Here is a 14,792-nt window from a genome sequence, read left to right as displayed (position 1 = left end):
AGGTCTACCAAATCACCAAGGAAGCATATGTCAAAATAAGGTTTGATATATGATATAATATGACTTCTATGTATTCTGGATTATGCCTATATTTGGGCTGCTCAGGGGCTTAGGGCACACATACACACACACAAACCCACATACACTCAGAAGTAACCAGGAGGAGGATTTTATGACTTAATACAATAGATTACTCTAAATCAAGAAAAACAATATATAATGGTGATGTCTTTTATGGGCCTTGGTGTATTTGCCCTCAGGAATTTCCAGTAACAACCATTCATCTGTTTTTAAAAAATGTTAAAGCAATTATGTACACAGGTGTTTTGAACATCCAGTTCCCCATTACAGAATCTTCTTTGACATATTTAAAAAGCTAAAAATAATTTTATGTAGTATGTTGATTCAATGTCCTAATGTAATTACCACATAAGAAAATAAATGAGCAATCCACAAATTGCTTATTTTACCAGCATAAGATGGTCAGCAGAATTCGTAGAGGCAATCTAATTGATTGATTTGGAATCTACATCATATAGGTTTATGTACCGTTATTGTTTACTGTTTTCAAGAATGCCGACCTTAAAATTTTATTCAATCTATTTCAACAGAGCAAATCTTCATTAGATTGGCTTTAAAACTTCTTATGAAAGTTTAATGATTAAAATGATTAATGCTCAACAATCTACTGTATATAATTTGATTTGCAGAAGAATTGCAGACAGTAGAAAGAAAAAAAAATCAACATTTAAGTTCATCTGGTTAAATATACGGTTGCAACATAATTTCTCCTATGGAGAATAAAAATGGTTGGAGAAATATACTCCGTCTTTTCCCCAAACTTCCTCTTCAATTACAGGACTCCCTAGATCTTTCCTAGTTGAAAAATACAGTATAGAAGCTGATAGTCACACATCCTAGGAATGTAAAATTATACATATTTTTAAGGGCATTTTCATCTTCAGCATTGTTGTTTATTCTTTGGCTGGAGTTGTCACTGAAATCTAAGCTTACCACATTTAGCTTTGTAATCTTAAAATAAATAAGAAAGAAAAAAGGGGAAAAAACTTCGTTTCTCTGAATGTTCGAGGATGAACAAAATTGCAATTGTTTTTCAGTCAGAAAGAAGGCTGGGTGTGTGCACAGCAGAGTCTAAAATAGGCTTTGCAAAGCAGACAGTTTTGCTCAGGTAGGAGAGTCCTAAGTCCCTTCACCATCTCCCAAACATTGGTTCCACAATTATCTATGCCACCAGATTTTTCTGGCCACTCAGTTCTTTTCTTCTCACTAAATGAAAAGTGGGAAAAGCCTGCTCGTGTGGAGATTAAAAAAATAATCATTAAAAACAAAACAAAACCCTAACAGCCTATTGTGTTCACCTGGTAGTGTTGAGTGGCATGGGCACTGATGAAATAATTATAAAGGATTTGAATCAGTTTGAAAATCAGATGGGGCTAGCCATCCATATGACAATTATATTTTGTGGGGATATCTAAAGAAATCTCATTAAATTTTGTCTTTCAAGTAATAATTTAGGAAATTTTTGTTTTCTGGGAAGCACCAGAGAAACTGTTTTCCCCCCACACAGAGAGAATTAAGATGGAAATAAATATTCTTAGGAAGTCAATTTTGGGCATATGTCTGGAAATTTCACTCCCTTCCATCTTAGAGAAAAATGCAACACAACCACACAGTTTACTCTCTGGTGTGCTCCAGAGAGTACCCCAAGTGCTTGGGGCCAGCTGGGTGTGGAACGAGGGAGAATGGTGCTGGGGCACATGCTGACACCCTCATATACAAGTAAAGCTTGGGTGCCTGGGTGGCTCAATTTGTTAAATGTCTGCCTTCATCTCAGGCCATGATCTCCAGATCCTGGGATGGAGCCCTGCATCAGGCTATCTGCTCAGCGGAAAGTTTGCTTCTCTGTCTCCCTCTGCTCCTCCCTACTGCTTGTTCTCTCTTTTTCAAATATATTAAAAAAAAAAGAAAAAAAAAAAAGAAAAAAAAAAAGAACAGTGAGTTTTGATGGATAGACTTCTTCTTCTGGAGAGTTGACTTTGATTACATAGGAAATTGGAGGAGATCATAAATATGAGTGTTTTTTTCTATCAACCTGTTTTCATCTTACTTCCCTGGAAAAGATCCCTCAGTGTGAATGTGGCTAGAACACAGTGGCTATAATACTTGTGTTTTCTAGAAAGAAAACCATCAAATGTGGTGGTGGGTATGGTTCTTCAGATGAAACCAGATGGCATGTTCAACTGAAGGTAACATCACCATTACAAATACACAAATCCTAGGTAGCAGGAAACTAGTCTGATCAATGATTCTGGCTAAAGCTAAATCAATCCTCTTCTTGGAATACATGTGGTTGGCACATTTCATTTTGGATAGAAATGCCTATAGGAAAAGTCAGACTTTTCTATCAGAAGCTAGGTATTTTAAGCCATTCCTAAAAGGTTCTCGCTCCTAAGTTACTGAGAATACCAGAAAGAATAAGATGTTAATTGATTCGTTGGATAAAATCCATAACTATTCCTAAAGTCTGTTATAATATTGTGATTTGGGGGAAAATGGAATGGAAATATCTATGACCATAGTAGGACTGAGTTGGGCATATCTCACAGTCAGTAAGTGCATGTGCGTGCACACACACACACCTGCACACACACGCAGGGCCTCTGTCTACCTGCCTCCAATTGACAGACAAATCAATTTAGCCATATCAGTAACACAACTCTTCAGGACACCTGGATTTTCAGTTTTGATCAAGTTGAGAAAAATCAGGCCATTTGGTGGCCTCTTGTTGGCAGTTCGTTACAGTGCCCCTAAATGTCTTCCTTCCTTGGCAGGAACTTTAGCAGTGCTAAAATTTTTATCTTAAGGAGATTTTGACAGCGATTGGTAGAGCCAGCCTAAGTGTGAAAAAAAGAAAATGCTTCTGTATGACAGGAGCTTCATTACCTTCTTAAGAACTAACCAAGCTTCCTCTTCCATCTTTTTCTAGAAAAAAGCATTATTAGAATCAGTAAGAGCCTCCATTTGTAGGTTTCATGTTTCATGTGCAAATGCCCTAATGATGACAATGAGTTTATCAGAAGACAAACAGCCAAAACTTTTGAGAAGTGGAACAAGGGCTTGCAAGACTTGGAAACCATTGCCTTTGGAGCTAAAGATTGAACAATCCCCTCTCCCCATACTCCAACTTCTATTTGGAAAATAGACAGGATCAACTTGAACATGAAAACTGTAGGAAGAAACATCATATCACATGATTTATTGAGTGAAAAAGTTCCTTTTCATTCCATTCTACAACAGATTGGGCTAAAAGTCATTTTGAAAGAAAGTGCATCATTCAGGAGTTGTATCTCATCATGCAGTCACTCAGCAGCATTTTATTGAAAAGGGCGTGCATAGACTCAGACAATTGCAAACTATTTCGGCTACTACCTAGAGCAATTTTTGACACACTGTACTGGGAAAGTGCTTCAGCTCTGAACAACTTATCAAGGCAGACTGCATGCACCTATATGTTAGTTATTTGCTTGAAAAGACAACAATTTAGAATATGAAAATATATAAGCAGCATTCATGTAATACAGAATTCCTGAGAATAGTGTGTGCTATATAAATCTTTGAGAAATAATTTGTATTCGTATGAAAACCATGATATAAAACATTTCTCTCAATGAAAGCAGAGTGATTTAAAACTCACATACTGTGAGGGGGCTGACAATATTTTGCTGTCAACAATGATGAAGGCAGAGCTAGGTTCTACTGCACTGTTTCACAAAAAGACATTTACAGATAACTTTTTCATTGTTTCTCTATTTTTTGATTGGTCTGAGAAATTACCAGAGAAGGTAACGTCTACATCAATTTATTATAATTTTTTTTAAATTAAAAATACCATTCTCTTTTCATGTTTTTCTCTCTGGGCGATCAATACAATTTTAAACCCTAATGGTGGTAGTATAAAAATAACTCAGAAAGAACTGAATTCTCAAGAACATGGCTATCATTATTCTTTGCTCTTCTGTAAAACAATTGTCTTTGTCTTATATCCCTAATTTGGGAGAGACCTAAATGTTAGGTTCATTGGTGTCTTCAATAGGCATACAGAGTATTTATGCTCAGGCATGGTATATACATTTAACTAACAAAGAAAAGGAAATGCTGCAGATGCTACAAAAATGGAGGAGCTTAAACTCCTTTGTGTAGTTAGTGGAATTAGTTGCTATGAATATGCAGGGGACAGAAACAGAATCTCTGAGGAATGTGAATGGAAGGGTCCCACGTGACAAGGGCATGGGAGGAAGTTTAGAGGTCATACCCCTGGTTCAGTCAGATTCAGAATCAGAGGGCAGATTTTTTTTTACAAATCAAACCAAGGAACAACGATGATCTATCACAGCTCTTCCCTGGAGCAAAAGAAGAAAAAGCCGAAAGGCCATTTTCAGTGTTAGGATGACAAAAAGTAGTTTTCTAGTAAGAGAAACTTTATAATTTTCTTACTAGAGACACCCTAGCATATATACAAAGTAGCTTTATTTCCATTGTCTTTAGTCTGGTCTTTATGCATTGTGGAAATAACTGTGCTTTGTTTAATTGAGCAAAAAACAAACTGGACAAAAATTATGAATCATATATATATAGTATATATCTGAACGCGTGAGTATATGTGATTTGCCAACCCCCATTCCCAGGGGAGGAAATGTGAGATTCATTTTGATCGCTTTGCCAAGGAACGGTGTCTTCATTTCTCCCATTCATTCCCTTGTTTCAACTCTCCTCTTTCCTCCCCTCCCGCTCCCATTGCTTATGCCTCCACCAGACTTTATTTCCTTGAATCCCTCATCATTCCTACTTCATCCATCTGTGAGCAATACCACAGATAGAGATGACATAGAAGTAGCAACTCCACAACAAAGCAAAATGATGTCTTTTAGAATTGACTTGATGTTGGTTTTAGAGAGTTTTCAAAAATCAACCAAGTTGGTCTATCAAAGAAACAATAACAGAAAACTCCCCTCCTCGATGAAAAGAAAATAAAACAAAAAAATGTGTGTGTTTTTTTTTACAAATAATACAAATTTATATCCATGCATTATTTTCATTAGCTCACGAACAAAAGTGCACATTGTTAGAAAAGCTTAAAGTGTTGCAAAGCATTTGGCTTCTGATTTCCTGAATAAACAAGTCACAAGGGCATACCATGTATCTGGTCTCAGAGCTGCACGAAATGTAACTTGCATTACACATTGCCAAGGTGCAAAGGTACAAGGAAAACCAACATATGTACAGCATTTCAAGTTATTCTGTTATTCTGCAAGAGTTATTATAATAAACCAGGGAGGAAAAAATTAAAAATACTATAAAACAGCCCTCCATGGTAATATATGGATGAGTGGTATTCTATATGATATGAGAATAAACGCCCATATTTTTAGAGTATGTGGCTCTATTGGAATTCACGGGTTTTTTGCTTGTTTTTTAAAAAAGACAGTGCGACTTGTTCTGCCGGTGAAACAACACGTTTGAATGTAGCCAATGCAATAGGATATATTTCAATGAATAGTATTCTTTTTAGAATCTTAGTTTTTGGTTTGACTACTAATGGTGGTGTGCAACAATTCCACTGCATAGTCAATGTAAAGCAGCATAAATTCCTTGTGGCACAGATCCATAATCTCATCAAGGAACAAGAAAAATTCCCCAAACCTAGAAGCTGAAGGGACATGGAATTCTGGCAGCAAAGGCAATAACTGATTTAAGTCATTCCTTCTAAGTCATTTCCTATAAGTATCTCAACTCAACCTAAGTAATGTTCCAGATTATGTGATTGAAGACCACATGAGACTTTCAGCATGCCTGGCTTATGAACGTTTACATGGAAATCTGTTGCTAGAATCCTCACCATCACCCTTCCCGTTACACTGCAGCTGATGGAGGGTGGAGGTCTCCCAACACACAACTCCCTGAGGCTGGTTCTGAGAATTAGATCCTGGCTTCCTGCACTGTCAATCTAACCATTCTTTAAGGTCATGAGTCATCTTTCTCTTCCCTAGAAGCCTGGACATTCCAAATCCCAGAGATGGTTGTGCTGCATTTCCAAGTAACGTATCATACATATGGTTTGCCAGGTGTGCCTTCCTCCTGGATCCCACCTAGAATTTTAAAGTTGCTGTCATTCCCACTAATGCTATTGCCCCTACTGGGCAACAGGAATCAACTAAGGCCATTCATGGTGAACGGGATGACCACTTTTTCTCCGTTGTTGTTGCAAATGTTCCAGTTCAGCCTCGTACATCATCTCTTGGACTAAGTACTTCTCCCGTCGTATTCGGTCATACAGGTTCTTTGGTACATCTGGAATCAGGTATGCAATGAATGACTTGATCCCAAAAACAAGGTGCTGCAAATTTAAGAGGGGAAAATACAATTTTCAAAGATTCTGAAAGGCCAATTATAAAACATCATAAACAACGTTGCATTTACCTTACAGTCCAGCATCAAAACACAGGATGCACTATCTAGAATATTAAAATTTTTGTTTCTATTACATAATTCTTTTATGATGAAAATGTATTTTTTTTTAAAGAGACTAATGAAAGTATTGTGTATAAAAAAGACAGGATTAAAAACCAAAAGGTAAAACCTGTGGTCTCAAGTTCAGAGGCTGAATGAGACCACCTGTGTTGAACCATCCCCTGACACCTTAGCTGTGTAACCTTACGCAAATCACCTATGTTCTCTGTGTCTCATCTCTAACATGGTAACAGTAATAGTATCTCTTAAAGGTTGTTACAAGGATTAAATGAGCAAATATATGTGAAGGGTGTGGAGAAGGGCTTGGTGCAGTATAAGCACCACTTAAATATCATGTCTTATTATAATAAATACATCCTTTCTCTTTTCTGTAGAGGACAGAAAAGAGAAGAAAATCTGAACTGATAGAGTTAGGATGATATGTGGAAAAAACCCCATTTACCTACAGGACTTTGTGACAATCATCTCTCCATGTGGAAAGAACTCGAGGCACTTTCAACTGGTTTTAGTATGAGTATCTCAGTAAACTGCACTGTGGTAAAGCAGGTCCTACTTCCCATAGAAAAGTAGATCAGAAATTTCTTTCCTGATCAAATATTTGGTATTCACAGAACTATCTGGCAGTGTGTCTCAAAAGTGTAGAAATAAAAATAAAAAAAAAAAAACATTTGTTATAATTTAAATTAGTGAAGAATCTTCACCAAGTCCTTTACAATGGTAATAAATGACCCTATAAACTGATTCACTCAGAGAGACTGATATGCAAAAATGATTCAGTATTTTTAAAAGGCTGTTTTTTTAAAAAGCTGGTTTATCACCTATGAAGGCAAGCTTATAACTACTTATAGACGACAAACTTCTTAAACTGACAGAATTTATCTTAAATAAAAAACTAGAGCAAGTATCATACTTAAAAAAAAATTTGTATTCAATTTGGAAACAAGACACAATTGCTCACACCGCTGCTTTTCCACACCTTGTGGAAATTTCCAAACACAGTAAGGCACGCAAGAGAAATGAGGCATAAACCTCACAAGCACAGAGACAAAGCTATTGTTATGGTCAACTTGAGTTATCCTTTGAAAAGACAATCTAACAGATTTAACAGACAGAAAATTAGAAAATGAAAGATTTAGGGGAGCCTGGGTGGCTCAGTGGGTTAAAGTCTCTGCCTTTGGCTTGGGTCCTGATCCCAGGGTCCTGGGATCGAGCCCCACGTCGGGCTCTCTGTTCAGCAAGAAGCCTGCTTCCCCCCTCTCTCTGCCTGACTCTCTGCCTACTTGTGATCTTTCTCTGTCAAATAAATGAATAAAATCTTAAAAAAAAAAAAAAAAGAAAATGAAAGATTTAAACAAGGAGCTACACACATTTTAGATAGACAATTAGACAATTCCAGCAAAAAGCAATCAAATCATAATGGAGGTTAACATAGTATTTATAACAGCAATAAAAATATCTACAAAATTTTTGGATATAAGAAGGAATGAACTAGCAAAAGAATATTTCAAAACTCTATTATAGGCTATAAGAACAATTTGAATAAATTTCATATTTATTAATGAATCAGCACAGAGTATGTAAATAAATCAACATGTGCTTTCTACAAATGTAATTCTTTTTTTAAATCTAATTTTATTTTATTTTCAGTGTTCCAAGATTCATTGTTTATGAACTACACCCAGTGCTCCATGCAATACGTACCCTCCTTAATACCCACCACTAGGCTCACCCATCCCCCCATCTCCTCCCTTCCAAAACCCTTAGTCTGTTTCTCAGAGTCCACAGTCCCCCATGGTTTGTCTCCCTCTCCAATTTCCCCTAACTCAAGTAATTCTAATCATAATCCTTGCATGCTATTTGGGGGAGTCTGATGGCTTCTGCAATGTATATGAATGATTCATAACTCTAAATAGCCAAGGCAATTTTTAAAAATAAGAGCAGACTTGGCAGGGGTGGGAAATAGATGGCTTTATCAGATATGAAGATATATTCCAAAACCACGGCATTTAAGTAGTGTGACAGTGAACAGGAATAGACAAATGAAGTAATGAAATCAGAACACTGAGGCCAGGCACGTGCTTACTGTAGGGATTTGGAATATTACAGAGGTGGATTTACAAATCAGTGGATAAATACCATATTAGTAAATAGCAGTACAAAAAGTTATTTCACTATATAAAGAATAAGAAAAACAAGCCTTTCCTTCAGACTCTATGAAAAGTCCTGATATCTTTAAGATGTGTGATAGATAAGACTATAAAATTAATAGTAAAAAATATGGTAGAATATTCTTTTGACCTGGAGATAAGAAAATTTCCTAAAGAAGCTAGACCAAAAAAGCCAAAACCTTAATAGGAAAACAATGATGGGCCTGATGACATCAAAATTAGACACTATTTGTTAATAGATAAAATTAGTAGGTTATGGACAAGAAAGAGATATCTGGTAAAGACTGATTTATAACTGGCAAACACATAAGCAAATCTTGAAATTTGGTAACAAATAAACTGGAAACTCAGCCAAAATAGATCAAAGTTAGAAATTCACAAAAAAGGAAACCAAAATGGCTTTCTAGTAATAAAAGTAATAGTCAGTATCATGAATAAATAGATTAAAACAAAAAAAAAAAACCCCAAAATATTACCTTACTCCTATCCATCTGCAAAATACTAGAAATTCAGACAATTTGAAAATCTGGTGAAAATCTAAGGGAATTTTGGAGAGGGACCTTTCAGTTTTATGTGAAATCAAGTATGCATATAAATAATTCCACACCTGAGTAAAATACTCTCGAAAAGCCCTTAAATATGTTCAGAAGGTGACATGTCCAAGATTTCTAATAAGAGATTTATACAGATGGAAAGAATTATTGTAGGCCTAAATATCCACCCATGGGGACTACAGCACTTAAATTCAATGAACTATATCATACTAAGTAGACAGAAGAAATTATCTAAAATATCTAAACTTCATGGATAGATCTCTTTCTATATCTAAAAAAAGTAAAATGGGTAAGAGATAAAAATGAGTTATCACATAATACCATTGAAGTAATTTTTAAAAAAAGAACATTTAAGACAATATTTTATATATATACATATATATATATATATATATATTTTTTTTTTTTTTTTTTCCAAATAAACATGTGGAAAAACTTCTGAAAGAAAGAGAGTGGGTGCTTTTGGAGTAGGTGGGTAATGGAATTAGTAATGAGAAATATTGAAGAAAAGATAAAAAGGGAATCATATGTATCTACAATGAAAGTTTGCTGTGAATTGAGACATTTGATGAAGTCTGTTCACCTGAGTTCTAAAAGAAGATGAAGAAGAAAAAAGTGTACATTAAAAACACAGTAAGAAAAGACTTTCCAGAATCACTGCATTAGAAATATGCCTTAACCTCTTTGCTACCTGTAATAAAATGAAAAGTCACACTTCATCAGGAGACTTTTTTATAGGCTCATAGAGTCATTAGTTAATAGAATTTCATCCTGGATTAAACCTTAGAGGTAAGCATTTCGTATTACAGATGAAGGATGTTTCACAACAAAATTTGACATATTTTTTGGAGATCAGTGGAGAGATATATCCGCCTTTAAAAAGACTTTTTCTAAAAGTCTTCGGTATGGCTACTTTTTCTCTCTTCCTAAGAAACAGATGCATTCAAAGTGCTTTTTCACAGAATTTGGCGGTACCTTAAAGAATATCCAATATATCCCAGCACTAAATTCATCACTGTATTAAGCTTCTTAATATGCTAAGGAAGCCAATAATACTGTAGCTGCTTCAAAATTTCTTCACAGGACCAGTCTAATATTAATGACTCTGATAATCAAAATTTATGTGTATTTTATGAAAGTGTTCTCGGGCATTGTTTATTCACACTGTCCCTTATACAAATACACATGTGGTCAGCTGTAATTAAGTTGATTAGCAAATAAGTTTTTCCACCTTGATGAGTAAGTAGAGATTCTCTCATCAAATGATGAAAACCATCCTTTCCTTTAATGTGGTTACTAGGAAGTTCAAAGTTAAGTTTTCAGTTCAACTGTTAATAGCTTCTTTTATCCTCATTTTCTGGTATGAATACCCACTGATCTACCTTCTTCAACATTTTTCAGCTCTTTCTTTTTTGTACATTGTATAGCAGGTTCACCATACCTAAACCCCGTACTGTATATCAACAAGTTCTTTTTTGGAACTCAGTGAGGAACTACTATATTGAAGAGTCAACTAATGTATCAGTCAGAAAAGCGTTTACCCATAGTGATTTTATCAGCCTGTGACTAACCTCAAACACGATAATGAAAGCCAATCGAGCAGCAAGGATATGCCAGTATTGTAAGGTGAACTCATAGGGTTTGGAACTCCAAGGGGGACCTCTGTAGTCTCGGTACCTAAAATCCACAAGACAAAGATCTGAGGCATAGAGATTAAAGTGCAAAGGCCCCACATGTTTTTAATTTGCCAAAACCCCAAAATGTCAGTTGAAATGGGCTCATCAGCGTGTAGAGAGAGGAGATGGGAGATGAAAGCAAGAAGAAAAGATAGCTATAATTTATAATGAAGTACCTGCAATAACCAGATTTTCCCATACCAAGCTCGCTCAGGTCAAAGAAGGATAGGCTATTGTTGACATATCCCTTTAAACAACTGGGAGAAAAGAAAAGCATCATGTAATTCAGAGTCATAAATTTCTAGTCCAATTTCTTCATTACACATGACAGGATTTGGTAAGGGCTATTATTCCTTCCATTTTAATTATAAATTCCTAATGACTCAGCTCTCTGATTTTACCTCCTAACTTCCATTAATCTATAATTTTATCTCAATGAGACAGAATCTTGTCTGCCATTTCCCCCCACTTCATTTACCTCCATTTATTAAGTGTTTACTATGTACTTGGCATTGTGTTAATTATTTCCCATGTGTTAAAACTCTATAAAGACAAGTTTATGCATATAGATATATGCATATCACCCTATCTGGCTAATTGTAATTAAGCAGCCAATTGATCAACATGTGTCTTTGTGATTTATTAACTTATTCAATACATATTTATTGAGAACCTTTGTTAGAAAATTCCTAGACACTTGTTATTTGACAAGGAACAAAACAGGTTAAAATCCCTGTCCTGCAAACCATAAGTGATTCTTAATCTCACAAAACAAACAGAGTTGCTGGGGGGAGGGGGGTTGGGGGGTGGAGTTATGGACATTGGGGAGGGTATGTGCTATGGTGAGTGCTGTGAAGTGTGTAAATCTGGCGATTCACAGACCTGTACCCCTGGGGATAAAAATATATTATATGTTTATAAAAAAAAAAAAAAAAATCCCTGTCCTGGTGGTGAAATATTAAATCGTGGTCAGAATCAACTTTTACCATAACCTTAGAACATATATATTATTATCTTCATCATATAGATTAAAGAACTAAGTTTTACAGAGACTAAATAACTTCCTCCTAACACTGTATTCCTCAAAATTTTTGATCTTGACTAATCTTTATATTTTTAAAAATTACTGAGAATCTCAAGGAGTTTTTACAGAGGGGTATATGTATTGGTATTCAGCACATTAGAAATTAAAATAGAAATTTAGAAAATATTTATCTATTAATTCATTTAAAATAATATATCACATACATTAAAAGTTGATATAAATAGCACATTTTTAAAGAAAAATAGTTCATATGTTCCAAAAGATGAAGTGAGAAGAATGACATCCTTTGATGTCTTCCTTAATAGAAGATAGCTAGATTCTCATGTCTATTTCTGCATTAAATCTGGTTGCAATATGTTGTTTTGGTTGAAGAATAAGTAGATAATTACATAGATAAGTACTTTAAAAAAAGGTATTTTAATAGCATTTCAAGTAATTATTGATTTAAAAAATATTTTTTTTTAATTTCTTTTCAGCATAACAGAATTCACTTTTTATGTACCACACCCAGTGCTCCATGCAATACGTGCCCTCTATAATACCCACCACCTGGCTCCCCTAACCTCCTACCCCCTGCCCCTTCAAAACCCTCAGATTGTTTTTCAGAGTCCATAGTCCATAGTCTCTCATGGTTCATCTCCCCTTTCAATTTCTCTCAACTCCCTTCTCCTCTCCATCTCCCTATGTCCTCCATGTTATGCTCCACAAATACGGGAAACCATATGGTAATTGACTCTCTCTGCTTGACTTATTTCACTCAGCATAATCTCTTCCAGTCCTGTCCATGTTGCTACAAAAGTTGGGTGTTCATCCTTTCTGATGGAGGCATAATACTCCATAGTATATATGGACCACATCTTCCTTATCCATTCATCCGTTGAAGGGCATCTTGGTTCTCTCCACAGTCTGGCGACCGTGGCCATTGCTGCTCTAAACATTGGGGTACAGATGGCCCTTCTTTTCACTACATCTGTATCTTTGGGGTAAATACCCAGTAGTGCAATTGCAGGGTCATAGGGAAGCTCTATTTTTAATTTCTTAGGGAATCTCCACACTATTCTCCAAAGTGGTTGCACCAACTTGCATTCCCACCAACAGTGTAAGAGGGTTCCCCTTTCTCCACATCCTCTCCAACACAGGTTGTTTCCTGTCTTGCTAATTACTGATATTTTTCATTGACATTACATCAAAGTTCTACCCGTGGTCATTTCTTAAAATTTAATTGCAATGTGGAGCCTTAAAGTATTGATAAACTTTTCATAAGGATTTTACATTAAAATCCACAGGTCTATCTTGTATTTCAAATTCATATTTTATCCATGCATGATATTGTGACATTAAATATGGGTCACTTGGGAAATAGTTTCCTAAATTATACAGATCTTCCAAATGTTGTTATATTTCTACTATGGACTATGAAAATAATAATGGACTAAGAAAATCACCACTGATTTTTATCAGGAAAAAAATGTGTAAGTACTGGGAATCTTTCAAGTTCAGTGGTAGATAACATTATCCAAAATTCTGATTTTCACTTCAAAAACTTGAACTTTCTTAATGGCAACAAATACTGTCAATTATTTCCCCTAAAATGACAAGCTAGTTTTGTCCATTTCTAGAAGAGTGCCTCCTAAATACCCAAGTCTGAATAATAATAATTTATATGGCAATCATTATTTCATGTTAAAAAATTTTGTTTAGTTTGCAAATCCAACAATCACGCAAGTGTTTTTCTCCGAGATGACCATCACCATACTTAAACATGTATCAGAAGACCTTTGTCACACTTTGCATTTTATCAAATAGAATACTGAAAAGACATTTATTCAAGGGTGGAGATCTGATAAAATTAACAATCGTTATTGCTTCATCAAGGGCATCCTGAATTTTATTACTGGCACTTTTTAAATGGTAGTTCTACAATGGTGAGGAACACAATCATTGTTAGTACTTTTTGGTACCACTGCCTTCAGTTACATGAAGCCACAGGATCATTTTATCCACTATCACTTTTTTACCATCTGTACAAATGTCCATATGGCAAAACAAACAAATAATATCTTAGTATTATTAAGAAAATAATCTAAAAGAGACCTGTCCTATGCTGAGAGTCATTCCCCAGGATAAACAGTTGTTAAAACCTGGATTTGAATGTGCATCTATCTCATTCTAACCCCTGAATTCTAAAGTGCAGCACCACACTGGTTTCACTCCCCTCCCCATCCACCTCAAACCCCATGATTTATCATCCCAATTGCTCTCTTGCCAATACCCTCCTCTTCACTGACATTTTGTCCTTTTGCTATTTTGTTTGGGAAATTTCTGATCTGAATGAATTTACTCCTGTTTAGCTGCTAAGGATAACTGGAAAAAATTAAATAACAAGATGGCCCTACGAATGTGTGGTTCCAACCTCATCCAAGCCCTCCACATATCTTCTTGAAGTTATTCTACATCTGGTCACTGAGTATGGAGAAGGCACCGGGTGCTATCTCCATGAAAGGCAGGACTTGAAAAGTAAACAGATAACCAACCAGTATCATTTCCACCTGCCACTAGGTGGAAGCAAAGACAGTAGCAAATAATGCTTCTAAGGAAGAGGGCTGCCCAAACCTGCCTACATATTATAAAACCTTGAAATCTGCTTCTAGACTATTTTGAATTAAGAAAAAAGGGACCTTTTTTGGTTTTTCACTGTTAGTACTAAAACCAATTTACTTATATGGTCTTTTATAGTTTATAAAATGTTACTTTAGACACCATTTCTTCTTTTAAAAGTTAATTAATTAATTTATTTATT

General features: G+C 35.4%; 1 protein-coding gene across 6 annotated transcripts in view; it reads right to left on the bottom strand.

Annotated features, from left to right (window-relative positions):
* Positions 1-5,070: 5,070 nt before the first annotated feature.
* Positions 5,071-14,792, bottom strand: part of LOC116881433 (anoctamin-3) — a 284,096-nt gene continuing 274,374 nt past the window's right edge. For all 6 annotated transcript variants that reach the window (XM_032881227.1, XM_032881226.1, XM_032881228.1 and 3 more), the window contains 3 exons: positions 11,124-11,204; positions 10,843-10,948; positions 5,071-6,415 (listed from right to left, as the gene is read on the bottom strand). In XM_032881227.1, coding sequence (XP_032737118.1) covers positions 6,233-6,415; positions 10,843-10,948; positions 11,124-11,204 — 370 coding nt within the window. In that variant the 3' untranslated portion in view covers positions 5,071-6,232. The remainder of the gene's footprint in view (positions 6,416-10,842; positions 10,949-11,123; positions 11,205-14,792) is intronic.

Source organism: Lontra canadensis, unplaced genomic scaffold, assembly GCF_010015895.1.
Source record: "Lontra canadensis isolate GAN:19392208 unplaced genomic scaffold, GSC_riverotter_1.0 scaffold74, whole genome shotgun sequence".
Taxonomy (NCBI): domain Eukaryota; kingdom Metazoa; phylum Chordata; class Mammalia; order Carnivora; family Mustelidae; genus Lontra; species Lontra canadensis.
This window is presented reverse-complemented; position numbering and strand designations above follow the sequence as displayed.